This window comes from Tarenaya hassleriana, unplaced genomic scaffold (assembly GCF_000463585.1).
Source record: "Tarenaya hassleriana unplaced genomic scaffold, ASM46358v1 Cleome15, whole genome shotgun sequence".
Classification (NCBI taxonomy): Eukaryota; Viridiplantae; Streptophyta; class Magnoliopsida; order Brassicales; family Cleomaceae; genus Tarenaya; species Tarenaya hassleriana.
This window is the reverse complement of record NW_010964923.1, coordinates 1763206-1789016: the sequence shown is the minus strand read 5'-3', so window position 1 is coordinate 1789016 and position 25811 is coordinate 1763206. Positions and strand designations below refer to the sequence as shown.

General features: G+C 38.7%; 8 protein-coding genes across 14 annotated transcripts in view; 4 read left to right on the top strand and 4 right to left on the bottom strand.

Annotated features, from left to right (window-relative positions):
• Nucleotides 1–4007: 4007 nt before the first annotated feature.
• LOC104808845 lies at nt 4008–4992 on the top strand. The gene has a single exon (XM_010534672.1). It carries the CDS (start codon nt 4196–4198, stop codon nt 4799–4801), a length of 606 nt encoding a protein of 201 aa, XP_010532974.1. The 5' UTR covers nt 4008–4195; the 3' UTR covers nt 4802–4992.
• A 453-nt stretch (nt 4993–5445) lies between these two features.
• Nucleotides 5446–6776, top strand: LOC104808844 (nuclear transcription factor Y subunit B-3-like). The gene has a single exon (XM_010534671.2). It carries the CDS (start codon nt 5726–5728, stop codon nt 6362–6364), a length of 639 nt encoding a protein of 212 aa, XP_010532973.1. The 5' UTR covers nt 5446–5725; the 3' UTR covers nt 6365–6776.
• Nucleotides 6777–6912: 136 nt separating this feature from the next.
• LOC104808843 (nudix hydrolase 7-like) lies at nt 6913–10243 on the bottom strand. 4 transcript variants are annotated; one of them, XM_010534666.1, is made up of 9 exons: nt 9976–10243; nt 9456–9759; nt 9134–9199; nt 8890–9027; nt 8404–8481; nt 7884–7934; nt 7750–7784; nt 7515–7623; nt 6913–7399 (listed from the first exon to the last, which is right to left on the bottom strand). In XM_010534666.1, the coding sequence occupies exons 2-9, from the start codon at nt 9738–9740 to the stop codon at nt 7184–7186; spliced, it is 978 nt and encodes a 325-aa protein (XP_010532968.1). In that variant the 5' UTR covers nt 9741–9759; nt 9976–10243; the 3' UTR covers nt 6913–7183. The 4 variants fall into 4 exon arrangements, with proteins under 4 accessions (XP_010532968.1, XP_010532971.1, XP_010532970.1 ...); XM_010534669.1 differs by having other exon boundaries at nt 9456–9694; nt 9976–10241; XM_010534668.1 differs by having other exon boundaries at nt 9456–9685; nt 9976–10241.
• A 1573-nt stretch (nt 10244–11816) lies between these two features.
• LOC104808840 (RPM1-interacting protein 4) lies at nt 11817–13681 on the top strand. The gene is made up of 3 exons (XM_010534663.2): nt 11817–11922; nt 12854–13042; nt 13333–13681. The coding sequence occupies exons 1-3, from the start codon at nt 11917–11919 to the stop codon at nt 13363–13365; spliced, it is 228 nt and encodes a 75-aa protein (XP_010532965.1). The 5' UTR covers nt 11817–11916; the 3' UTR covers nt 13366–13681.
• LOC104808841 (indole-3-glycerol phosphate synthase, chloroplastic) lies at nt 13608–16255 on the bottom strand. Its single transcript, XM_010534664.2, has 10 exons — nt 15977–16255; nt 15371–15628; nt 15118–15294; nt 14918–14992; nt 14783–14827; nt 14515–14679; nt 14354–14432; nt 14181–14263; nt 14008–14076; nt 13608–13901 (listed from the first exon to the last, which is right to left on the bottom strand). Exons 1-10 carry the CDS (start codon nt 16157–16159, stop codon nt 13818–13820), a joined length of 1218 nt encoding a protein of 405 aa, XP_010532966.1. The 5' UTR covers nt 16160–16255; the 3' UTR covers nt 13608–13817.
• Nucleotides 16256–16652: 397 nt separating this feature from the next.
• On the top strand, nt 16653–19161 carry LOC104808842. Its single transcript, XM_010534665.1, has 6 exons — nt 16653–17124; nt 17575–17720; nt 17821–17989; nt 18447–18545; nt 18632–18714; nt 18791–19161. Exons 1-6 carry the CDS (start codon nt 16750–16752, stop codon nt 18924–18926), a joined length of 1008 nt encoding a protein of 335 aa, XP_010532967.1. The 5' UTR covers nt 16653–16749; the 3' UTR covers nt 18927–19161.
• A 798-nt stretch (nt 19162–19959) lies between these two features.
• LOC104808839 (long chain acyl-CoA synthetase 8) lies at nt 19960–23541 on the bottom strand. Of its 2 annotated transcripts, none has more exons than XM_010534661.1 (12): nt 23409–23541; nt 22704–23256; nt 22497–22577; nt 22141–22413; nt 21925–22056; nt 21664–21837; nt 21358–21587; nt 21123–21240; nt 20906–21037; nt 20695–20829; nt 20402–20608; nt 19960–20315 (listed from the first exon to the last, which is right to left on the bottom strand). In XM_010534661.1, exons 2-12 carry the CDS (start codon nt 23229–23231, stop codon nt 20151–20153), a joined length of 2175 nt encoding a protein of 724 aa, XP_010532963.1. In that variant the 5' UTR covers nt 23232–23256; nt 23409–23541; the 3' UTR covers nt 19960–20150. The 2 variants fall into 2 exon arrangements, with proteins under 2 accessions (XP_010532963.1, XP_010532962.1); XM_010534660.2 differs by having other exon boundaries at nt 22704–23239; nt 23409–23540.
• A 618-nt stretch (nt 23542–24159) lies between these two features.
• The window catches only part of LOC104808838, a 2630-nt gene continuing 978 nt past the window's right edge, over nt 24160–25811 (bottom strand). The window contains exons 2-5 of one of the 3 annotated variants that reach the window (XR_771010.2): nt 25466–25739; nt 25121–25309; nt 24824–25034; nt 24160–24369 (exon numbers count right to left, since the gene is read on the bottom strand). Coding sequence is in view for 2 of the 3 variants with exons in the window: in XM_010534659.2 (XP_010532961.1) it covers nt 24951–25034; nt 25121–25309; nt 25466–25711 (519 nt within the window). In the remaining variant the exon portion in view is untranslated. Of the gene's footprint in view, nt 24370–24626; nt 25035–25120; nt 25310–25465; nt 25740–25811 lie in introns of those variants that run through there. The other 2 variants (XM_010534659.2, XM_010534657.2) reach the window with 2 other exon arrangements.

The following is a 25811-nucleotide window of genomic DNA, read 5'->3' as shown; positions in this document are numbered from 1 at the left end:
CGAGACGTCACAATCCGAATAAACAAAAATGATAGTAATTAATACTGGAATTCAGTTTATTAAAAGACAACCTTTCAACTCAAATCCAAAAACAATTCAATTCAATTCAATTCAATTTTAGTTTGATTTAGTTTAAACCATACAAAATAGCTCATTACGGCGCAGTTGATCATGTTATCTAACTTTTTGTTACAACCAATTCAAGGTAAAAATAATAATAATAATCCAAATTTCATGTTTTTATTGTAAAATGTTTAGCTAAATCTGTTTTTTTTTCTTAAAAATCTGTCTAGGTTGGGGTTTAGGGTAATTCGGTTTTTAAAAAATTGTAATCGATTTAAACTTGAAACACATCATGGACACTCAAACTTTTTTTTTTTTCATATTAAGCTTTGGTTTAGTTCCATTTTTTCTAAATAAAAATTAGAATATAATTTCCTCTAAAATTGTATCCCAAGAAATTGATAGATCATGATTCGAATTTATTCGAATTGATTTTATTAGTTAATCCAATTCAAGTTTTTTTTTTCCACTTTTTTTTTTCTTTTGTTTCGCAAGCATTACAAGGTTTATGTTCTTTGCTTCCTCGTTCCCAACATGCATTTGCTTGATCAGACAAAACTCAGATAAATCTCCATGTTTATTAAATTCAATTCATCAAATTCACGTTAATAAAAAAATATATGACTGATTATTATATATTTTTTAAATTTATTTTATTCTAATAGCTAATTTAATGCCTTCAAAGCACCGAACTCTGAATATATTAAAATATTCAGATGCATGTATACATTAAAATATACTATTGCATGTATAGGGTTCCCTTTGGCCAGTAATAACAATTTGTTATTAATGAAACAAATAAATTACTCCGTCGTTTTAGATTTTATCACAGTTTTTAAGAAAATCTAAAAAAAATCATATATATTCTTATTAATTCATATTTTTATTAATGATTGAAATATTTTTAAATAAGGGTAAATTTGAAAATTTTACTAAAAATTTGCCTAGAAAATATAAAACGATATATATTTAGTAACACAAAAAAAAGTTTCTAAACCGACATGTATTTAGAAACGGAGATTAATTAATTAATTAATTAAACTTTAAGGAAACGACAATTTGATATGGTCCCCAATCCTAGATTCACTCGTTAATCGTACATAGTCGTAGGTAAACAACATTCTTTCCGAGTCAATTAGCGTTTTCCAAAGCAAAATTAGCTTCAATCAACACGATTAATCAAGGGGATTAGCGCTAATTAATTAAGCTAATTATTCATAATTTCAATGTAACTTTTATAGCTAAAACTGCAAGCAAAACGCAGCCTACCTTCGTTTAATTAGTCTTCGAGTCTCAACTTGCCGACAAGTGGCACCTTCTTTCTTGCACAATTTATTTAAATTCTCCTTCTATTTTGTTTTATTTTTTCCAATTTTTTTTTATTGAAATTTCAAATGCTTAAATACTCAAACAAAAACACAAACATATATATACACTTCTGTATAATACGAAATTGAAACAAATGCATTTGTAATGTTGAGTGGTGCGACAAAACAGCATGGCCAAAAAGTTATGGATTTTTTTTTTTATAAAAGTAATTATTAATGATGATATATAATTATTAAAAGGCTACAATTACTATGGAACAAAAAAAGAAATAAAATTTTAGTATTTACAATAGCGAATTTATTAAATAATTAAAATATTTATTTAAAAAATTAGAATCATATACTCCCTCCGTTTTATTTTAAATGTCGTTTAAAAATACTACATACAAAATTAAGAAAAATAGTGTTTTAACCGAAATACCCTTATTTATTGCATAGATAATTATTACTTCTAAACATGCAAAATATTTAAATATTATTAATTAAGGGTAAGTTTGGAAAAAAAATATTAAAAAGCACATTGAAAATCGAAAAACGTCATTTATTTTGAAACAAAAAAATTGTTTTAAAACGTCATCTATAATTAAATAGAGGGAGTATTTAAGAAAGCTAATCTTCCGTATAATCAATAAGAAAAGGTACTTTTCCATTGTTCAGGCTTATAAAGCTTAATAGTACTTTATAAAATTAAGCAAGCAAAATATTTTTTTTTTGGAAACTAATTAATTAGTTACTAGTGTAATCATCATAATTAAGTCATAACCAATGATGCGATCAATTATTATTAAGACTCACTTTCATAAATGGCCACAAATAAATTTTAAAAGTGTCATTAGTTATAAAAAAACAAATGAATTATTTTTTATTTTATGAATAAAATTTTAAAGCTGGCATTTTGCAAAGGCATATGTATATAGCTTTATAAACTTTTTCGCTTGAAGCAAATCATGAAGAGGCCAATATCGCCGAAAAAACTATAACGCATAAAAATTAATATAATTTTAATTGCAAAAAGCGACGTCGGCGGCATGATTACTTTGTATGGATAATGTGATATATACAGCAAGTGGATGCCATCATGGCTCGAGAATGTTATAAAGTACCAAGGCACACGCCACAGGCCACACGCTTTAATTACTAATTAGTACTAAACCCTAAATCTTATATATATATATATATATGTATATATATGTATATGTATGATAACCTCGTTATCCAAGTTTGAGTTTGCTATTATATAAACAATATATATATATATATATATATGAAAACCTTATGCATTACTCCATTTCTAGATATCATTTTAGATAATATTTTATATTATTCGATATATATCGTTTTAGATTTTTTTAAGTGATTTAAAAAAAATCAATTTTATCCTAAATGAAAAATATCCGATAGATTATTAATGGAAATGTGGTTTAATGAGCGTGTATAATATCTTTTTTTTCTATGTTTTTTTAAAATTATGAAAAAAATCCAAAACGACATATTATTATATTTTTTAGGAGTATTACATTTTTATTTATTTATATTACGTAAATATTTTTTATTGATAAATGTGCAATTCGATATGGAATTATATATATATATATATATATATAATTTAACAGCTGACGGATTCAAATAAAAGCTATACATTAATTTCATCCTCTTCCCCCCTAAACCCTAAACCCTCGGTTTTGTGTCTACGTGAGAAGATACAAAATGCTAATACAAATTTTATATTTCATCGGGTTTCTTGAAAGCTGATGAACCATCGTGCATATATATATATATATATAATCCTTGTAAATGCTTTTTAAGTCTTCGAGGTGAAGCATATTATATATATCGATTTCATCCTAAACATTGTAACCCTAAATTCTCGAGTTTATATGGACTTTTTCCCAGTGAGACAAAACTCACGAATATCATTTTTTTTTTCTGAATCGAATGAGAATTAATTCAGAACTTTAGTATTCATAAATACGCAACGTGTGAATTTTAATCACCAATCAAAATCCAAACGCACGCATAAAATGTTCCAAGATTTAGACAAATATACACGTATAATGTTATTTCATTCGGTCCAGTTTTATAAATTCGAACAACAATGCAATAGGTGCCATTTTATCTTTTCTAAACAATTTTTTAAAATAATTTATAATTTTACCTTTAATTAAAACTATTATAATTCAAATAAACTTTCAATAACGATGTGGTTTTTATCATTAAACTTATATGAAATAAGAATGTGTAAAACTTTTTTTATATATATTTTTTAAAAAAATGTGAAAAACTATAAAACCACAATTCTTTATAAAAGGAGAGAGTAGTTAATTAAATAATTAGTTAATTAATTTTTTGTTGTAATATTCTCGCGAATTGGAGCGGTGCAGGTCCTCAAATCTCGAAGCGGCGAGATGAAACAGTACCCTGCAGGTTTCTGGTTTTCTTATATTATTAATCTTTATTTTATTTTTCCTATTTAATTCGTAGATTTCCATGAATTCATATTTATAGGGTTTGAGGAATTTATTTGTTTTTTCCCTTTCCGATCTCTCCCGTCAACCGCCTTTATAAATATATATGAATCGAGCCCAAAACCCTCATCACTTTTTTTTTTTTTTTTGCATTTATATCAAAATCCAAACCCTAGCTACCGGTAATCCCTTCTTTCATTTGATTGGTCTTGATCTTTAATTAGATCAAACCCATCTTGTTTTTTGCTAGGGTTTTTGGCTGGAAACCTCGCAACAGTCTTGTTCGTACATCATCTTCTTTTTCATTAAATTGTTCCATATTCTCGATTGATATTTAACATGAATCTTGGAAACGTAATCGAAGATTGGACGGGTTTCGTTTCGATTTTCTTGAGGAAAGTGCCGAGTTCTTGGCTCTCTCTTCTTCTTCTCCTAACTTCATCTGCTGCGCTGTTCTTGTCCTCCTCCTTCTTCTCCTTCACCGTCCTGATCCCGAAGCAAGAAAACGTTCCGACATCTTCAACACAACGAGACAAGAACGGTCAAGAACAAGAACAAGAACGAGGGCTGGATCAGCAAGAACGAGAGATGTCGTTTCTTGACGAGTCAGAATCCTCGACCAACACCGACGACTCGGAGTACGTGGAGACGACGACCGATGACGGGTCCATCTCGGACGAGGAAAGCCTCATAGAGCTCTCCTTACCGAGCGGCCACTACATGGGACAGTACTATGGTGATCATGACAAAGGAGAAGAAGACGATGACATCAAAGGGTACAGAAACAAGAACCAAATGTATAATCTCCGGAAGAAGAACATCCAAGATTTGAGGCTGTTTGAGCTTTTGGCAGAGTTCAACGGCATGGTCGAAGAGGACAACCTTATCGAAATCGACATCTCCATTGGTTCCATCAAGTGTTCCAGGTTTGAGATCACAGCTTGATATGATTTTGATGAACACATATATATAAATTAGCATTAATTTTTATATCCTATGGTTTGAAAATTTCGATTTTTTTTTCCTTATGGGGGATTTGTATAAGGAATAAAACTCTATTCGATGTAATTAATTAAACCGTTTTTGCACTCTACGAGTGCTATATATGTTTTGCTCTTATTTTTTTTGTTTCTGCCATTGTTACAAATTCTACAATATATGTATGTCTTAATCTTATATATAAAACTCAACTTGTCTCATTTTTCCTTAATGTCCGGTTTTACTCCTTTATATTATATATATATATATATATATATATGTCAATATCTTACTATATATGTAAAAAAATACATATCACATATATAACTGATATAGTTTTGTATTTTATATTCTGTTAACTGATTTACTTGGTAAAATTAAATCAAATTACCATAAATGAAAACAGCGGAATAACCAATACGTATACATTTACACACATATATATATATATATATATTATTAATATATATATATGGGGATAAGGTAAGGATGACGAAAACTCTCGGCTTGGCTTAGCCGAATAAGCCGACTCAAAGATTCTCCATCATATCACGTTGCATTTACTTTTATCTGTAAAATAAAACTAAATTCCAACATCCCGTCTGTTACGTGGTTGATCCTGAACCGTCCAGATCCCATTTACTACTCTTTCGATCAACGGGTAACAAAATTTCCACGTGTCTAAATCTTATCGAGAAATAACGACCAGAAATCGTCCACGTGTCATTCCCGATGCAATTATTACCCTCTCGATCCAACGGACCCAAAACACTCTTCATCTCTCTCTCTCTCGGCGATTTCCCCTTCTCCTCCGCGCCACCGTGAGTGTACGATTTTACCCCTACGCAGATCGCGGGAGAGCCGATCGTTCTCGCCGGAATCGGATCGGAGATGGCGGATTCGGATAACGAATCGGGAGGAGGATACAGGGACGGAAACAACGCCGCCGGGGGAGGCGGGGACTCGTCGACGCGCGAGCATGATAGGTTCCTGCCGATCGCGAACGTGAGCCGGATCATGAAGAAGGCCTTGCCTGCGAACGCGAAGATCTCAAAGGACGCGAAGGAGACGGTGCAGGAGTGCGTGTCGGAATTCATCAGCTTCATCACCGGCGAGGCCTCCGACAAGTGCCAGAGGGAGAAGAGGAAAACAATCAACGGCGACGATCTTCTATGGGCGATGACGACCCTAGGGTTCGAGGACTACGTCGAGCCACTGAAGGTCTATCTTCAGAAGTACAGAGAGGTAGAGGGAGAGAAGACGACCACCGGGAGACAAGGCGATAAAGAAGGCAGCGGCGGCGGAGGCGGAGGAACGGGAGCTCCCGGCGGGGGTGCGGCGGGATCCGGCGGCGGAGGGTACAATGGGGGAGCGGGGGGAGGAGGAGGGATGGTGATGATGGGGCATCATCATAATCAGGGCCACGTGTACGGTGGAGGAGGACTTCATCATCATCACCACCATCACCATCAGATGAGTGCCGAGAAAAGTGGGTCCGGCCCGGGTGGTGGTGCGGTTAGGTCAAGGTAGGCTTTGGTGGTGGTCGGTTGGGTCTGCTAAGGACGGTAATTATTATCATAATCATGATTAATTATTATCATAATTATGATTATTTAAAAAAAGGGGATTAAGACAAAGGTCGTTTACGTCTCCTCCGGTGTTAATTACTCGATTTTAATTTTTAAGTATGTTTTTTTTTTAAAAAATGGATTAACTTGTTCCGAAATTCCGAATGGTTAGGCTCCACGATCGATTTTATCTCTCTTTTTATTTTTTTTATATCCATGTTGTAACCTCTGTTTATTTAGTGCTAATTAGAAGGGAGCCTCTCTCTTTGTATCTTGTGTGTGACTGTAACTTTAATTAAAATTCCAATTTTGTGATTTTTATTATTTGGTTACGTGTAATGTAATGTAATGTAATGCAACAGTACCATTTATTACATTTCACCTAAATAAAGCAATTTTTTTTTTGGGTAAAACAATTTTGGTACATTCATAGGGTTTAGACATATAACAGAACTAACAGTTTGGGGGTGAATATTTTGAGTTTTTTTTTAAAATAATTAAAAATGATTGGAAATATAAAAAATAGTAAGCCCTATGCATGCATGGCCACGCAAACAGACATGCAATGGCTCCGGAGTTATTACAACATTTGATTTTGCCCGTTTTGAGACGGTCGTTTATTCGGGAAAAAAAATACAAAAAAGAAAATGACAGAATATTACACAAACGTGGCAAACAAAAAGAAAAAAAGGGGATTAAAACAGTACAATACGGAGAAACAAGACACGAGAGTTTTTTTTTTTGTTGTTGATGTAATTTGCTGACAAGATACGAGAGTTGGTTACAGAGAACTCCCACCTTGTCGGGACACCAGTTCATCCGCGTGACTGCTGTTGCAGTACATGTAGATTCTGCGTCCGGACGAGGTCGTGGTAGGAACCGGGGAAAAACCAGTGTAGTCGTTCTCCATCTTCTTCACGCAGATGTTAGCCATGTACCTGAACATCTCGTGCCTCTGGACAAAGGGCTGGTTCACGTATTCCTCGACCGGCATCCACTGACATAGGAGAACAGAGAAAACGCATCAACGTCGGGGAAAAATCCGGTTAGATTGCTTTTCCGTTCTTCGCTTTCTTGATTGATGGAGTCGATGGTTAAAGAATCTTGCTTACCTTTGCGGCCAATATCTCCGATTCTTGTTTCTTGATTTCGTAGGAGTGGGCTTTCAAGACGCATAGGAAGAACAGATCTGATTTCCCGTGGAACGATCCGTGGCTCTGCCTGTTGTGAGGACGAGAATGAAGATGTCAAAGAGTCATGTTACAGATGATAATAAAACGCAGTCTCGGTTGCAAAGGCGGATCCTGATGAGATAGATAGGGGCCGGAATGAAGCAATTCCGTTTACCTGAATGCTAAGATTTCCACAAAATCTGTGTCAATCTGAAGAAGGAAAGAGACGAGAATGCGGATTTAGTTTGCAGCAGTGAATGAAAACCCGAAACTAGAAACGTTTCCAGGGTCTGGATACGAAATACGTACACCAGTTTCTTCTCTGACTTCCCTTACCGCTGCATCGATAATATGCTCACCCTGTAGATAGAAAGTTCAGACAACTCGGGAAAGATAGATATGGGGAAGGACAAAAACCAAATCCAGACCAAGGACCCAGATCTAGGACGGGGAGGGTGATTGATAACGGAGACTTTGTTCTTTGAAACCTTATAGAGATTGGTCCTAGATTACATGCAAGATCTATAAGTTGCAGCCTCGATTTAAAGAAATCATCAGAAACAAAACAAAGGATGGCAACGCATTGCTTTTCTGGGTTTGATACTTGGGCCAAAGTCGGTTCACTGATTCAATCCATTGTGACTGAGTTTTTAAGAGAATGACTACGAGCTCGGGACGGTTGAGTGCGGCATAATGTGAAAGAAACTCGAAGCTGGTTACGAAGATAGTAACGATACCTTGTCTAAGCTTTGCAGATTTCAGGTCAGTTCTTTTATATATTCAGATATTTCTTCCCAATTGTAAATGCTCCCACACACATATGACTCACCTGGTTAACAACGCCGGTAGGTAACTTCCACACATTCGTCCCTCTGAAAGGGCCACCAGTCTCCTGAACCACGAGCACCTACACACGGGAATAAATTCATCTGGGTTCAGTCGAAAGTGCGGTTATGTACTCTACCCATTAATCGGTGACAAACGAGCATCAAGGAGAAAACTTTAAGGCCAAAACACCGATCAGAAGACCCGTGGATTATCAAAGAGCTTATCACTTCAGGCTTATTTAAGCAAACTGTTTCTTGAACGGGAGAAAGAAGGGGAGCTTGGCGCACCGGTTAAGGTATTGCCGTTGTGACCTAGAGGTCACGTGTTCGAGTCCTAGAAGCAGCCTCCTGCAGAATATTCTGCAAGGCAAGGTTTGCCTACAATACACCTTTGTGGTGGGACCTTTCCCCGGACCCCCGATCAACGGGATGCTTTGTGCATCGGGCTACCCCTTTCTTGAAAGGGAGAAACATGTTTCTTTTTTTACCTTTCCGTCGGGGTTGAGGACAAAAGCACCGATGCCCACACGATGAGAAGCATTGGAAGGAATGGTATCGGGTAGGTCAGAGATCCAAGCTACAAGCATCAAGTAATCAGGCTCGGCATGGTGGTATCTAAACCCTTCCTGAAGAATCATAACCAGGAAAAGAAAACATGTTTCAACAACATGAAACGAGGGAAAAAAACGTTAACGTGGACGACATTTCCCAAAACCGGATAGTCTCTCTTACCTGAACTGCAGTCTCGACAAGATTGGCAAGACCAATGGGCATCTTTATCCAAATCCCCTTCTTTCCCTGCAATTTGATGTTGATGTCACCTCACATATTCGATATAACATTATCCAAGTAAGAGTCCATGAACAAGGAAAAGCTTAAGACAGTGGAGCAAAATGAAGCAACTTAATTCCAAAAGGTTTCTATTTCGATCTCGATTTCGAATTTGGGATTTTCTGCCTAAACCATGAAACAACATATCACAGCAAGTAGCTAATGATCACAGAAAAACGGATAATCTAAGAGAGATTATCCTCAATCTACTGTGAATTTTTACCTCTTGTCTCCATCTTTGAATTGAAGCCTGAAGCTTTAGGGCAAAATCCTCTGCATCCATGGGATCTTCCAAATGTACAGTGACACCGTCATAATTGTCATTTACACCTGTAAGAAACTGGACATGTTGAGGTCCTCCACCTTCATTGGAAAGCAGCTCCCTCTCCTCTGACACAGGGCTTGTTGACGATGTTGGATCCGACATTCTTTTGATCAACGATGGAGATCTGTCTGTGACAACTACATAGATCAGGACAAGAAGAAACACGGTTTTCTCAACACCCATGTCAAAGAATTTTCGACCCCTGAAATCAAGATCCCGAATTTCGTCAAGGGAACATTTACAAATGCCCTAATCACAAACGATTCGGGAAAAACCCCCCAGTCCAGATTTCAAGTCATGTCCGAACAAAACACATTGCAAATTCCCCAGAAGAAAACAACCCGTGGTCCGATTTCTTCTCGAGAAATCACAAAACTAGGAAAAGCTCGATTCTGCGAGCAGCAACTGAAGCAAGTACCTGTCTATGGCATGGGGCAATGGAAGAAGAAACTGTGCTCGAAAACGGTGAGAGACTTCTGATTGGAGGCGTGGCGTATATAACGAGCAGAATTTTCACGGCTTCAAACTTTCACGGAAAATTCTCCATGATTGATGCGTTTTTTTGTATTATAAAAATTTCCCGGAAAGTTTCGGTCTTTGATTATTAAATGAAGAGGGAAATTGATGGGAAGTTCTGCTACATGCTGTTTCTTGCCTTAGCTTGGAAGCTCCGTTGCCAAGATCGTGGAAGATTCGGGTGAGTATTCTTTGTCAAACACGTTAGATAACAGTTTAATCTCACATTATTTTTATCGAGTAATTTGATAAAAGAGGAAATATAAAAATTATAAACTTATAGGACATACATTTATAATAAAAAAAATAAATAAGACATGAATTTTGAATGATTGAATATTTAAATAAAAAGAATATCTCAAAATAATAACTGAACTTTTCAATTTTCCCAAAATAAAACCTAAACTTTGTTTTTTATCAAATATAACCTAACTTCATTTTTCAGTAAAAAATAAACCTGATCTTTATAATCTTTGTAATTTTTAACCCTATTGATGACGTGACATTCCGACATCCTACGTGACAAGTCAACATTTTAACTGTATTAGACACATCATCGTCCACGTGTCACGATATCGAAACGTCACGTCAACAATAGAGTTAAAAATTACAAAGATTATAAAGTTCAGGTTTATTTTTGACCAAAAAATGAAGTTGAGGTTTTATTTAATAAAAAATAAAGTTTAGGTTTATTTTGTGAAAATTAAAAAATTCACGTATTATTTTGGGATATTCTCTTAAATAAATCATGAACTTTGAGTTGATTATCTAAATAAAACAAAAAATGTATCCAAACAAAACATGGATATTATTAAGAATCATTTGATTTTATTTGGACATTGGATCCAAAAATTCATGTTTTTATTAGGATATTTAATTCAATCTCATGTTCTATAAACTCAATAGTTTAGATAGACACCAAAACAATTAATATTTTATTTTACATATTTTCCAAAAAACGTTTCACTTTATTTTCATATTCGTTTAACCAATATTCTAATTAAAAATTACCACAATCATCCAATTTTTAAAATATAATAATTGATTTTGTATATGGATAGTCTTTTTTTTCTATTATAAATTAATTTTTCCTTGTGACATCTATTTTTCTATATAGTTTAAATCTTCCTACTACTCTGAAATACTAATATATAATAAAGTAGTATTATTAAATGTATATACGGTTGTGTCACGAAATAGGAAATAGAATAAGAATGTTTCTTAACGACGACAAGTAAATGCATATGCAACGTGTCTAAGTAATTTCACAAAAATAAATAAAATAATTTTGAAAATGAAAAGCAAACCACGATGAATATTATATAGTATATACCTAAGAATGCATTGACATTCGATGCAGCCAACGAATAAACGATTTTTTTTTTTACACAGAAAAAATAATTTCGATTCTATTTATTTAATTTCAAATTTAAGATAATCCTAGTTGACTAAATTCAAATAACATTATAATTCCTCTTTGATCTAACTGGATTCGGACATGAATTAATTTGGTTTGATTTCGTCTTTGTGCTACAATCATGTTCCTCGTTCAATTCCTTCGGTTCGATTCGGTTTAGTCCGGTTGGACCGGTTCATTTTTATTGGTGCAATCTATTGGCATTTTCGTTTTTTGGTGAAATGGGCTTGTAGAATCGGACACCGTTAAAAACATCTTCAGGCCCAAATGGCCCATCTCTCTCTCTCTCTCTCTCTCTATATATATATATATATATCCTTTTACGCCAGAAAATCACCTCAATTTAGCAAAAACTTGCCGGAGACGACGACGACGACGTTAACGTAACCCATCGGCTCAGCATCTGAGAATTCTCTCTCCGCATCCATGGCAGTACGATCTCTTCGCCCTTTTCTCAGATTCGTTTCTCATGCATTGTTGTTTCTTGGGCACTTGCGATTTTGTTTGAAGATTTGAATTTGTCCCTTTTCATGGGCTTTGGTTGTTCTTCCGGTGAATTACTCCTTATTCTGGATGGTTTCGATTGATTTGACCACTTGGGAATTTGATTTTTTTTGTAGGGTTTATTAGAACCGTTTAGTTCATTTCTAATTTCCGCTGAAGTTGATTTTTTTTTCCTTCGATCGATTGGCCTTTTCTAATCTAAGACTGTTTTGCCTTGGGATTCACCGATTGTCTTGCTTTTGTTCCTTTAGTTTTTTTTTGGATTGATGATGGATTTGTGAGTTTTAACTCTCTAATTCTTTGTCTGTTCTGTTGGCAATGGAGCTTCTCGGGCTTCCCTGTTTCATTTTTCGCTTATTTTGGGAGTTAGTGCTTGAAAATTGGAAGTTCGTCTCTGCAATTTCCATGAGTTGGGTGTCAGTTTCAGGAAATGGGTGTAACTTTGATCGAGCTTAGTTTTTTTTTAATCAGACCTTAAGTTCCTGTTTTCATATCAAGCTGTGAAAATGGAGAAGGAAGGAACACCTTGTAAGAGCTTTGTAACTTCTTGGAAGAATCTTAAATGTTCTATACAAATTCAACCGAACATGTGAAGATCGAACTTGGACGCTTGAGCACTTTTGCATTGTAATTGCTCTGATCTTACAATGCTTTAGATGTGTTTCTCTTCTCAGTGTGTATTCTTAATATTTGTGTTGAGCATGGAGGTGTTCATACTATTTACACATCTTCTGAAAATTTTACTGTACTAAGAATCAAATCGGATTAAACTGTGCCGGTTCCAGTGTTTTTTTTTGTTGGGTTTGCAAACTCTAGTTCAAGATTTCCGATATTTTCTGTGCCCTTGAATTGACTGCAGGAAATGGGGCGGCCACTCCCTAAGTTTGGCGAATGGGATGTGAATGATCCTGCATCAGCCGAGGGATTTACCGTTATCTTCAACAAAGCTAGAAATGAGAAAAAGGGAGGCGGCAATTCTGATTCACACGTGAAGGACGAGCCTACTTACAAACATGGCCATGGGGAAGTTCTCGGGAAGCCTCAATCTGTAAGTCCCCACATTTCTTGTTCTTGTTCTGATTACTGTATTATTCCGGAAATTGATGATATCCGGGATTATGGTAAAAGATAGAACAACTTTCTTTCACTAGTTTTTGATTGATGCCACTCCGAAAAATGTTAGCTTTTGAGGGATAAACATCAAAGTTTGAATTTAGAGGTGGAGAACATATGCCATTCCCATACATGTTAAACAATAGCGATATATTGTTCCGTGTGTGTCAGTAAGTGTCACTGCTTCATTTTCTTTTGTTCTCTCATTGATGCCATTGCTTGTAGAAAAAATGGTTTTGCTGTGTACGAGCGGAATAACCGGGAGTGTTCTTGCCTCGGAAGGCCTTCGTCGTATATTTAAACCGAGCCCTAAAATCGTATGGAAGAGACTGGAGCTCATCTCAGAAGCCATGACAGGACAGGTGCTTTTTGGTGTCTGGTTAGATCCTGTTCGAGTGATGCCACTCTGATGTGGGATTTTATGTATGCAGAGAAACATGTTTTTTCTTTATACGTGATGGGTTGTCGTTTCCGTTTGTAAACTCTTGCAAGAAAATTGCTGTTTTATTTGCTGATAATGTCAAGACACTCTTTTGAAGCTACAAGAATGGAGATGACCGCCATGGGTTGTTTCTTCTCATGTCTCCTGATTCTCTAACCAGTTTGAGATTTTTTTACATAAAAAAAAAACAAGATTACTATGTATTACAGTACTAGTAGTACTTATTTGGACATGTAAAGAATCTGATGGGACAACAACAGGGCTTTATCTATCTGGATATGTCTCGTCCGAAGAGGCCGGCTATTCCCTTCTTGGGGTCGTTCTGCTTCACGATGGATTCACCAACCAAAACCTACACGAACCAACCACATTCACGTAGCAAGATTCAAGATTCAAGATCCAAGAATTCAAGAATTCAAGATTCAAGATCGAGCAGCCTATGGATGTCTGAAGCTTACCGCTCTAACACCGGCTTCTTGTACAAAGGCGATGTCTTCGGGTGTGAAGAGACCGGATTCTCCGACCACCTTTTAAGTGAATCAATATGATATCGTTAAGAACGGGTAATAAACCGAAGGGTTTGATTGTTTTTAAGGATGAGAACGAGAATGAGGGATGCAATGTAACTTACGATCATGTCTCTCTCTCGGATGACTCGACCATGCTCTCCTTCGAGAAGCTTCTTCGTGTTGCTTATGTCAACTTCGAACGTTCCTGTAACAACAACATAAACAAGATTGGTCCGAACTCTTTCCGACCAAAAAAATAACGGGAGATATTAGAGCAAACCCGGGTTTTTTTTACCGAGATTTCGGTTATTGATGCCAACAAGCTCGATCCCCTCGATTCCAAGAGCACGACCCATCTCTCTCTCGTCATGCACCTAAGGGTCGAACACGAAAATGAAAAAGGGTCCAGCAAAAACTTTCAACGCTCGATTATCTGATGAAGAGGAAGATACAGACCTCGACCAGTGCAGCGAGACCGAGCCTATTGCAGAGCTTAAGCATGTAAGTAATCTCGAGATCAGTCAACACGGCAGCAATAAGCAAAACCGCATCAGCACCTTTAGCCCGGGCATAGTAGATTTGGAACGGGTCTACGACGAATTCTTTGCATAATAAGGGGCACTGCAAAAGTAACAGAGAATCAAAGATTATACACATTTCATTACAGAAAGTCATCAACATTGTCTAAAGTACCAAAAATCGGGTTTTTTTTCAAAGTACATACCTTTACACCGGCAGTCCTTATTGCTTCCAAGTTTTCAAAGCCTCCCTGAAGAACCACCAAATCAAGACAGAACAGAACACTTATTGTCAGCAAAGTTCAAGCTCTGAGACATGACCTTAACATAACATAAGTTACCTTGAAGAACTTCTCGTCTGTTAAAACACTAAGACATGCAGCTCCACCGTTTTCATAAGCTTGAGCAATCTCAACCTGTAAAATTTCAGAAGCTTTAGACATCCAACCACTGTGATCATGACAGAATTGCGAGTTTTAATTATTGAATCAGATAAAAAAATATAAAAGAAAGAGATTGCAGCTCATGTATCACAACTCACTGGATCAAAGTTCTCTCTAAGGATTCCTCTGCTCGGAGAAGCCTTCTTGACTTCGGCGATCAAACCGGGCAGTCTGGTTCTTGCGTGAGCCGCTCTAAGCGCCCCAACGAAATCCCTCGTCGGAGGAGCATTCTCCATGGCTTTTTCCAGCTCCGAAAATGGGGTCTGCTCCTTCATCTGAAATAGGATCATCCTCAGATTCGCTATCAGGAAAACTCCATTAACAGAGAAGAAAAACCCCTCTCATTCTTACCCGCGAGACTTCTTCGTCTTTGTACCATATGATCTCCTCCAAGACGTCACGAGGAGATTCAGATTCATCCTCGCCCTGCAATCGCAATTCAAAGGGTCCAACATATCCCGAGGGCGCTTTTCTCGGCTTCCGTCTCCTTATCTTGATCCCTTGGCTTGAAGCTATTTCTTCCTGATACATCCCTATTTCCCACTCCTTGATTCTAAGAGCATTGTTGTCTTTGCCATCCACCGCAGAGGAAGCCATTGCTAATCCCTCCTTCAAATCCAGCATTGCCAAAGAAACATTCTTCAGATAAAGAGGAAAAAAACCCACATTTTTTGTTTGATTCGTGAGCTTTAACTCGGGTTCAGACTCGAGATCACTTGCCGGCACAGATGAATCCATTTAAGAACCAAAGATTCTAACATCAGGGCAATGTTTATCAGTACCTCATTCTCGGGACAGATTCGAACTTCTCTTGAATCAAATCAGAAACATGCAATAGATGTTGGCATAATCTGATGATTACTCAGAAAGAAACGAAAGACGAGAACTTCGTTTCTGGGTCATGGAGATATTAGATAGAACCAGTTCGATTCGAAGGAACAAGCTTCGATTACGTACCTGTTGAGCCCGAATCGGGGAAAACGACGAAACCCTAAGGCTGTTCTTCTCCATGGAGATGCCTGAAACCGACCGTCTGATCGAGACGTTAGTTACAGAACCGTGAGAGCGATACAGAGACGGCGAAACTACTCGAACATGAACCCTGCTCCCTGGACTTCGCAGCGAGAGTAATCCCTCCATTGTCGAAGAAAAAAAAAAGCTTCGATTTTCAAGCGGAGAGGAATCAAATCGCTACGATTTGCGGGTTCTAATGGGCCAATTTTTAAACTGATCGAGTAGTAGTAGTTGGGCGATGATTCTCTCACGTGCGTTAATACAGAACACAACGTGGGACATGACAAGAGGGTTTTGGTTGGTGAAACAACTGGTTTTTCCCCAAATTGCTTCCTCGTTCAGCTCCGTCACCGAACAAAGACAAGATCAAATCTTATGCGTACACTGAATGCGTCATCGAATCAATCTCAAACGGATTCTCAATCTCAGGTTGAATTCTTAACTTCTCGAGCTATCCAAGAAGAAGAACTCTCTGTTCCCCAAGTGTTGTTGGAATCTGAATCTTTAGGTCAAAGTGGTCATTAATGGTGTGCTTAGTTGATAAATCTTTGACCTTTCACTTTCTTTGCGGCCATGGAGTCGAATCATGTTCCGGGTTTAGATTTTTTTTTGGGGTTAAAAGCTGCCAAAATTTCAATTTTCTTCCAAAATTGAGAACCTGGTCTTAAAATTCTCGAAAGAACTCTCACCCAAGTCGGGAAAAAGAGTGGGAGGAAATGTCGGGAACTGCTAACCTTATCTCCTGCAACTCCTCTTCTGTTCCTCCTCTCAAACCCTCGAAACGAACTCAAACCCTTATAAGATCTCAAAACCTAGGTGTTCAGACAAAACCCAGTTCCGAATTCCGCGGAACAGTTTCAAAGCTCTCAGCTTTTCGTACACCCGACAAGATTTCTCCGCGTGATAGGCATTTCCCGCTGTACAATCGAAAGGGTTCCTCCCAGGTGTGCAAGAGCTCATTGAACGACCCAGATTCGGAGGAAAGTGGGACTGTAAGCGAAGAGAGAGATTGGACAAGCTCCGTATTGCTTCTGGTTCTGTGGGGTGCTCTTCTGTACTATGCCTTCAATCTTTCTCCTAACCAGACACCGGTATGAAATCGAACACAATCTGATTTCTCTGATTGTCTAAACTGTCTTGAGAAAGTTAGAACTGGTTTCTCTGTCCACAAACTGATTCAAATTAGGCTTCCTGTGTCATTCCTTCAAACTTTTGTCAGACTGACTCGGTTCAAGTCGCAATTTAGACAGCATGTGGATTTGTATTCGTGTTTCAGCTGGTTGTTTTGTCCAAGATACAAGATGTAAGAGTTCTTCAGTGGTAGCTTTGCTCAGTGATCTTATATTGGGTGTCTGGATGGAAGGATCTCCCATGTTCAGACATGGTGCAATTGTATAATCTGGACACATATATGGGAAAATACATTCAGAAATGAACCTGTGGCAATTTGGATTGTGCCAGTTTCATACGTCTGGAGTTCATAAATGTGGCACTGAACAAAGTTTTACTTGCCTGAAATCAAACCCAACTGTCATTTGCAGACACAAGACCTGTACTTTCTGAAAAAGCTTCTGAATTTGAAAGGGGATGATGGTTTCAGAATGAACCAGATTCTCACGTCTCTATGGTACATCATGGGTCTATGGCCTTTGGTATACGCCATGCTTTTGCTCCCTACCGGTTCAAGGTATTTTCCCGGTTTCCCTCCCCACATCGGTTATCTTTCTGACAACATAGTTTACAGGCTGGTTTTAGAATCTTGTCTATGGTTTTGTCCGGTTTGGCAGTTCTAAAAACAAAATCCCCGCCTGGCCATTTGTTGTGGCCTCGGTCTTCGGCGGCGTGTACGTTTTGCTACCTTACTTTGCTTTATGGAGCCCTCCTCCTCCTCGTGTCTCGGAGGCTGAACTGAGAAGATGGCCTTTGAATCTTCTGGAGTCAAAACTAACTTCCGGGGTAAGATCGTACACTCTCTCTTTCACTTGCCCGACATTATCGAGGGCAACCCTTTCTGCCTTTGAACTATGTGCTTTAGCTCTTCTCTTGTGTGGAAAATTGTTTATTACGAACATCGAAAATCCAATAATAAATCGGTAGAGAGGTCTTGTAGGTTATGATGCTTGTATCATGACTCGTACGTTTCAAGATTTGTATAAAGTCTCATTCTTTCGACAGAACAATGAACAAAAAACTCCAACCCTCTCCTGCATATCAACTTTGTTCTTCGTTCATCAGCCGTAGCTCCTAAAGTTACAATCTTAACCGAGTTTTCAGACTCAATTCCTTTGTGTGGAATCTTTTGCCTTGCTGTCGATTCACTGACATGAAAAGGAAAGAACACCGAATCCAGATCGAAAAACGAGTAGTTAAACATGTTTCTGGATTCATCACTCTGCCCCTTTTCGTGTATCAGATAGCTTTCCTCTCGGGACTGGCCTTGATTCTCTACGCGGTCGTCTTGAACGGAACCGACTGGACAGAGTTCTACCAGTACTTTCGGGAAAGCAAATTCGTAAGCTTTCGCCTTTCCGTCATTTTGATCTGAAGCGTCATTCTTTAGATCTTTCAGACCTAAACAGATGAACCTCTATACTGCAGATTCACGTCATGAGCCTTGATTTCTGTTTACTATCTGCATTCGCTCCGTTCTGGGTTTACAATGATATGACTGCTCGGAAATGGTGAGTTCTTCGTTACTACCTGTTCTTTTACACGTGTCCGTGACTCGTCTCCTCGAAAATTCGGCATCTTTTTCAGGTACGAGAAAGGCTGGTGGCTTCTGCCGGTATCTGTGGTTCCATTCCTGGGTCCATCTCTTTACCTTTTCCTCCGGCCGTCGCTGTCTGAGATACCGGTTTCGACAAATCCTGAATCATCCGAGCCAAGACAATGACGTTATCCGCTGGCTGGCCATGAATGAATTGATCTCGAGCTTTTGGACAGATTCAAGTCAGTTTCTCTTCTCAGACAGACGCCAGTAGCTGATGCAAGAAGGCTCGTATTCATATGTCAATGAAGCATGTTGCTTCAGAACTCTGTACGGATGGTAAAAGGAAAATGCGAGAGACTGACTGTGGATTCGGAATCAGATTCATCTGCTTTTTTGTTTTCATTTGTTCTGTCAGTAACTCCGATTTCTGGATGGGCGCGGATCGAATACCCGACCTCGGTTTCACTCCCTTGTGTATCTCGATCAATCTACTCCAATCTCAGCCTTGCAAGAGTCGGTATTCGGGCTTCGGGTACTGACAGGAAATCCAACCGACAAGGCAGAGGCCTGAAGGGTCCAGCGAGTGGGGTCAAAACAAAGGGGCAAAAGATCGAGATTTACCTGGTCCGAAGGCGAGACCCTAATGCCCTCTTGTCCCCTTCCCCGACATTGTTGCCTCACCGTTTGAAATCAGACTCCTCGTCCTCTCGCTGCAACCTCATGCCCCCTTGCCAGCTTATCCCTCTCTCCCTCAACTCGAATGATCCACGGTACAAACAAACGATGCTATCCGAACCCGATCACATGGCTCTAGTTCTCGTCCGCAAAAGGTTCGATCTAATACTCGTATTTTTTCTAGTTTTCCAAATTTCGGGTGATTGAGACATACGCTAACGAGAGACCATTTTGATTATTTACCGAATAGCTGAACTGATTCGAACCTAATAAGATACAACTGCAACGGAATCAAATCCAACATAAAAACTGAATGATTGTAACTTCTCTAAACCCAAATAAATCGAAACCAAACCTTTTGAAGAAAAAAATGATCGGAGAATCCGAACATATCTTTAAAAATGAATATTTTTACCAATAAAAACAATTGAATTCAAACCAAACCGAACCAAAATAAAGTTGATCTGAACCAATCAAGTATGATATAAAAACCGAATGATTATAACTTTTCTAACCCAAAACCCGAAGTGGCCAAACGTGGTTCGGGTACCGGCCCAACATTAAAACTGCAGGATATAAACGGATCGAGCGTAGTAAATTATTGACAAAAGTGAAAATCATTCAAGCAAAATATGACAGGAACACATCTTAGTCACATTGTCAACATTATTAAATCTGGCAATAACCAACCAAAGTAAATGCAGGATCATACCATCGCAAGTTTTTATGCTTTCAGCCGTACAGCTTCTGCAGTTCATCTTTGAACTTGCTCTTCAACTGTTCCCTCTTAATCTTGAAAGCAGCCGTGACTAATCCCGACTCGGGTGTCCACGGCTCGGGTACCAACTTTATCTTACCCGGCATCTCGAATTTATCAAGCTTCGATGATTTCCCGACCTGCATAAACATTCCCGAGATGTAACTCTGCGCCTGCATTATCGGGTAATCGAGTGTTTTTAAAGAGTTCTTTGCATAACAAAGACCTTAATCAGCGATTGCAGAACTTCATTTACGGCTTCAGGCTTCTCGCACAGCTCGGAGAAGTCATTGTACTTTACGCCAGATTCTTCTGCCCATTTCTCCAACGCTACTTGCGACGGAACGACGAGAGCTACGCAGTAATTGTGAAGAGGATCCGCATATACCATAATGTTGTCGAGGTAGTTGCTCGAACTCAAAGCCGCTTCTACCTGCAAAGTCCGGGTACCGCAAAAATGTATTGAGGATTCTCAGCTTGGTCCTCGGGCCGAGAGTTAAAAGGTTTTCGAGCGTTTACCTTCCCGAGGGATACATATTCCCCGTGTTGAAGTTTAATAATGTCTTTCTTTCTATCGATGATTTCGAGGCATCCGTCCGGGTGGAACCTCCCGATATCGCCCGTGTAAAACCAGCGCGTGCCCTTCTCGTCGACCTGTGAGGTTATCTCGGATGAGCCATGTGAATACATAGGAAGCATAAACATACACACCATGCTCGAAGGTTTCCACCTTGTAAACTTCGTCGGTTTTCGCTTGATTGTTGAAGTAACCCGCAGTTATGCTATGCCCACCGACTACAATCTCTCCCCGAGGCATCGGTTCGTCGGAAACCTTGTAGCCACCTTCTTCCCAAGAAACGAGCTGCGAGAACAAACAACAGGTCCTCAATTTTAGCCCGTCTCATGATTCGGGGTTGGCTTAAATTCGGAATAGAGCATTTCAAAACCTTAATATAGCAGCAAGGAAGAGGCGGGCCAACACGGCCAACGGCAGGGTCATCCCACTCGGAAAAGGTGGCTCCAGCACACGTTTCCGTCAATCCGTAACCTTGACCAATCGGAGCCCTGTAGGAGAAACAATGGCGCAACACAACAATCCGTCACCCGAAAATGAGCGATTCCGGTTTATTAATAAATCGGTTTTCCTACTCATAACAGAGGCCGAAGATTTTCGGTTCTTACCCCATGCAGATATTGATGAAGCGTTGTGAATCGGAAGATAAAGGAGCTCCTCCGATGAGCATATACCGAATCTCTCCTCCGAGCACAGCTCGGATTTTCTTGAAGACGACAGCATCCCATAACATCTTTTCCAAACCCCAGGCACCGAGCCAGCTTCCCTCCACGGCCGCTAACCGACGCTTGTACGCAAAATTGAAGAGGGTTTTCGCCATTCCTCCTTTCTCCTCGACCTACAGCTCATAGCTCGGAATGATCAGTATACTGTTTGTAACGATACACATGTCTTCGTGCTATCAAAGACGGTACCTTTTTAAGAACTCCTTCACGAACACGGTCCAAAATAGCCGGAACTGCGGTCATGATAGTCGGCTTTAGCATCGAAACATCTCCTTTGGTTCCTCTCTTGATTTTATTCGAAGTGTCGGTCAATGTCAATGCAGTTCCATATCCGATGGCACAACCCGAGGCGAAGATCACGGTCTGAAAAAGACCAGAAAAACAGTTAGTAAGACAGGAAAAGACAAAAAGTTGACATTTTGGAAGATGGGAGGTAAGAAGAACAAAAACCTCAGCTTCGAGCTCGAACACATGAGCCAAAGGCAAGTAAGCGACGTAGATATCGTTCTTAGTTAGTTTCGGAATCACCCTCATAACTCCAGCAGCTGTTGCCACAAGATTTCCATGAGTAATCATGACTCCCTGAGCGAATATGCCGGAAAGAAATTAGTTTTACGGTAATCGTTTTAACGTAGAGAAGAAGGGTTCTTCGGGAGATGGCACTACCTTTGGAAGACCAGTACTACCACTGGTATACACAATAACCGCAATCCCGTTCTTGGTAGGCAAGCTCGGTGGAACAGGGTTCTTCTCCCCGAGTTTCTCGACCTCGGAGAAAGAAGAAACGTTCCATTTGTTCAGGCTTTTAAGCTCGTCTGGATCGATATCCACTCCGTCTTCTTCGATGTAGATAATGTTCTGTATATTTTTCAGACTCGAGCTTATCGGGGACAGCTTTTTCAGCTGCTTCGAATCGCATATCAGAGTCGAGACTTGGGTCTGTCAAAACGTTATACGACGGATTAGAAGTGCAATGCTGAGTTTATAATCACATTCAAAAGCGATAATTATCATAAACAGACCTCGTTCAGCGAGTAAATTAAGGCCTCCTCCCCTAAAGAAGCATAGATAGTGACAACAGTAACACCCTGTCTGAAACATCCCTGGAAGATGACAAGACCATAACAAAACACCATCAATGGCAGAAGGGTTTGAACAAGTTCGGGGTAGCTTGGTAAGAAAAACGATGGATGGGATCTGAAACATAGAAGATGCATAGATGAAAGAACCTGAAACGCAAGGAACCATTCTGCTCGGGTGTCGGAAAAAATGGCGATGCGGGTATCAACATCATGGCCGAAGTTGACAAGCCCAGATGCGAAGTTGCAGACACGGTCGAAGACCTGTCCATACGTTTGCCACTGATACTCTCCGAGATGTAGCTTCTCAAACTTCCGGCCATCACTAGCGGTAACAAACTCCTTGTTTATGAACTTCCTCGTACCGATAAACCGATCTCTCGAATGCTTCTTACAAGACAGCTCAAACAGAGCAGCCATGGTCGTGGCGCCTGTCCATGGAACTTCCACAAGCTCAGGAGCTCGAGCATGTCTCATGGCGTAACCTTCTTCCCCGCCAACTTTTACCGGAACCCCTCTCTTTCTGCCTTTCTTACTTCCTTTGAAAACAACAGAGAGCATCAATGGAAGAAGCAAGGCCACGACGACAGCGCCGATGATTTCGTAAGCTCCGAAATCTCTGCTTTGAATCTTCTCCATTGATGGAGAACCCAAGTGATTCCCTTCAGAATCCTCCATAGACACTCCTAAACGAAAAATAACACTGACCCAAATGATGAATCGGCGTGATCAACCAAACCCTAGACGATCAAACACTCTCTCCACGAAACAGAGAAAAACCTGACGAAAGATTGATCGCAACAGCCAAACGAATCACAATTAAAAAGAACCCAGAAATCAAAACGAGTCTCAAACCTGTTAACGCCGGTCAAACGAGATGAATCGAAGATAAAGGAACGGTCTTCTCAGATTTTCCTGAGACTTTCTTCGAATCGGATTCCAGAAGAAGAAGAAGAAGAAAAGTAGCCTCCTCCGCCATGTGAGCTACGAATAAAGCTTGAATAAGTACACCAAAACGACATAGTTTGGTTGCTTCCCGAAGATTGTGAGGATGCCACGTGGCAGATGATGAGAGGCAGTGCCACGTGGATGTTCTGACCTTGTATTAGTGACTCGGGCACCCATTTCGATATTCCATTAAATTCCATATTTTAAAGTACATTATTTACGGCAGAAAAAAAAAGTACTTCTCCAACATATTAATTTTAAAATAAATATTTATCACATTTTCCCATCTCTGCTATTCCATACTTTATACAGTAATACATTTAATAAAAAAAAAACTAAACTAATCAATTTATATGTTCTCATAAGTAAAAAGTATTAATGTTGATATAATATATAAAGATATAAAGATTTCCATTATATATATAAATTTTAAATAGGTTTTCAGTTAAAACACAAACTCAAGTAGTCTTAAATAAAGGGAGTTGATTCAGTCTTAAACTGTAAGCTTGTCAATTTATTTAGCTGTCCAAAACTCTGTTAAAGATCCTTAATTGCACCAATATTAAGATTAATTAATGTGTAATGATATGTGTTTAGACCATAATTAACATATCTATAAATCACATTAACAGATTAGGCTAAAATAAAAAAAAGAAAAAGAAATAAATCCCTCTCCGGGTTTGGTAACTTTTGCTAAAGAGAGATATTTTCATCATCCATGACCCTAGATAGACATCATCATTATTGAAATAGAGACATTAGAATATGATTTAAATCCTAAGTTTATATCTTAATCGACCACCTCCATTGATGCTCCTTTTTCCATGGAGACAACAGCTGGTTGCAACTTCATAATACCCTTCATGAGCTATGAAATATCACCAATAAAACACGAACTTTTAAATTTGATAAAAAAATACACAGATTTTTAATTTTATAATGAAATACAAAAATCTTAAAAATTTTCGCATAAATCCACACAAATTTTGAAATTCTTTACATAACTCACACAAAAACACAAATGACGTTAATGTTTGTATGAGTTAATGCAAAAAATTATAAAATTTATGTATTTATCTGCCAAATTTAATATATATATATATATATATATTGCGAAAGTCCCAATAATCTAATCACAGACTTTTTCATTCTTGTTTTCAGTCTCTCAGCAACAATATTCTCTAAACACTCTCATTTATTCTCTAAAAAAACTTGCTCTAATAATCACTAGAGACTTCTCATAAGCAAAACCAAGGACTAGATAACATTTGAAGAGGTTTCTTCTGCAGAATCCACGATTTTCGGGCAATCAAAACGGCTACCTTTACGCGTTAACTGTGTTGAATTGGATGTACTTTAGTCCGTATTCTGCAACATGTCTCGAGTTCTGGAAATACTTAACTAGAGGAGGCCAAGAACCCGAGGAAATTCCCGGTCTGCTCATGAGAATCAATTGGAACCTCGACGGACGCTTTCTTCCGTGCGGGCAAGAGCATCGGTTATCACATCTATCGTCCAATTCTTCAAGTCCTCCTAATGAAAGAATCATGTTTCTCACGACTTGTTATCTTTGGAAATCATATAAATCAGAAAGAGTGAGTGAATGAGTGATGAATTACCTTTTGGACAGGCTCTCCCGTTCTTATACGTGCGTTTGGACGAGCAAGCTTGGACTCAAAGGGGGTCCTCGGCCTTACTTCCCGAAACTCTTCCCACTCCTCTCGGGTTAGCATCCTCACCGTTCCTTGACCAGGTGGGGCGTCTTTTATTTTGCGTTCAATCGTTTCTTGGGATTTTGACTCATCAATCTGGAAACACCGAGGAACAATTGAGAAAATGGAAACCCTCCACACCGATTTAAATTTAAACCACTCGCTTGCCAAGCAACACTTGATAATCTCGTATATCTACTAAGTTTTTCTATAAGATCTCTTCCATAGGAGATCAAGAACAAAAAAATTTACCATCATCAAGATCTTGGCAAAGAGTGCGATACCAGCCACAGCAAGATACATAGGCAGGGTTGCTGTGTCCAGGAACGATCTAGATTCTGGAACATCAACTAGAAACTCGTTCTTCTTAGGATTCTTCCTCGTCTTCCCCTTTCTTACAGCAGCTACCCTTTCTCTTAAAGTCTCTGTTGGCGCATCGTTAGACAGCGAATGTGAACTTCTCCTCAACAGCATGAACAACTGATTCCGCTTTGACATAACGATTAGCAATCGGGATTGTCTTTACCTATACACCGAAAAGAAACAAATGTATGTCAGTGAAGTGAAGTGAACTTTCTCGGCATTATTTATGGGTTAC

Coding starts and splice junctions, on each gene's coding strand:
- LOC104808845 (XM_010534672.1), top strand. CDS start 4,196: ATGAATCTTGGAAACGTAATCGAAGATTGGACGGGTTTCGTTTCGATT.
- LOC104808844 (XM_010534671.2), top strand. CDS start 5,726: ATGGCGGATTCGGATAACGAATCGGGAGGAGGATACAGGGACGGAAAC.
- LOC104808843 (XM_010534666.1), bottom strand. CDS start 9,740: ATGGGTGTTGAGAAAACCGTGTTTCTTCTTGTCCTGATCTATGTAGTT. Junction 9,028..9,133: donor TTGTCGAGACTGCAGTTCAG/GTAAGAGAGACT, acceptor ATGATTCTTCAG/GAAGGGTTTAGATACCACCA. Junction 7,785..7,883: donor AAGTCAGAGAAGAAACTGGT/GTACGTATTTCG, acceptor TTCCTTCTTCAG/ATTGACACAGATTTTGTGGA.
- LOC104808840 (XM_010534663.2), top strand. Junction 13,043..13,332: donor TTCTCGGGAAGCCTCAATCT/GTAAGTCCCCAC, acceptor CATTGCTTGTAG/AAAAAATGGTTTTGCTGTGT.
- LOC104808841 (XM_010534664.2), bottom strand. CDS start 16,159: ATGGAGGGATTACTCTCGCTGCGAAGTCCAGGGAGCAGGGTTCATGTT. Junction 15,629..15,976: donor CCCCGATTCGGGCTCAACAG/GTACGTAATCGA, acceptor CTGGATTTGAAG/GAGGGATTAGCAATGGCTTC. Junction 14,828..14,917: donor CAGACGAGAAGTTCTTCAAG/GTAACTTATGTT, acceptor GTGGTTCTTCAG/GGAGGCTTTGAAAACTTGGA.
- LOC104808842 (XM_010534665.1), top strand. CDS start 16,750: ATGTCGGGAACTGCTAACCTTATCTCCTGCAACTCCTCTTCTGTTCCT. Junction 17,990..18,446: donor AGTCAAAACTAACTTCCGGG/GTAAGATCGTAC, acceptor TTCGTGTATCAG/ATAGCTTTCCTCTCGGGACT. Junction 18,715..18,790: donor GATATGACTGCTCGGAAATG/GTGAGTTCTTCG, acceptor CATCTTTTTCAG/GTACGAGAAAGGCTGGTGGC.
- LOC104808839 (XM_010534661.1), bottom strand. CDS start 23,231: ATGGAGGATTCTGAAGGGAATCACTTGGGTTCTCCATCAATGGAGAAG. Junction 22,414..22,496: donor TAATTTACTCGCTGAACGAG/GTCTGTTTATGA, acceptor ACGTTTTGACAG/ACCCAAGTCTCGACTCTGAT. Junction 22,057..22,140: donor GTAGTACTGGTCTTCCAAAG/GTAGTGCCATCT, acceptor ATATTCGCTCAG/GGAGTCATGATTACTCATGG.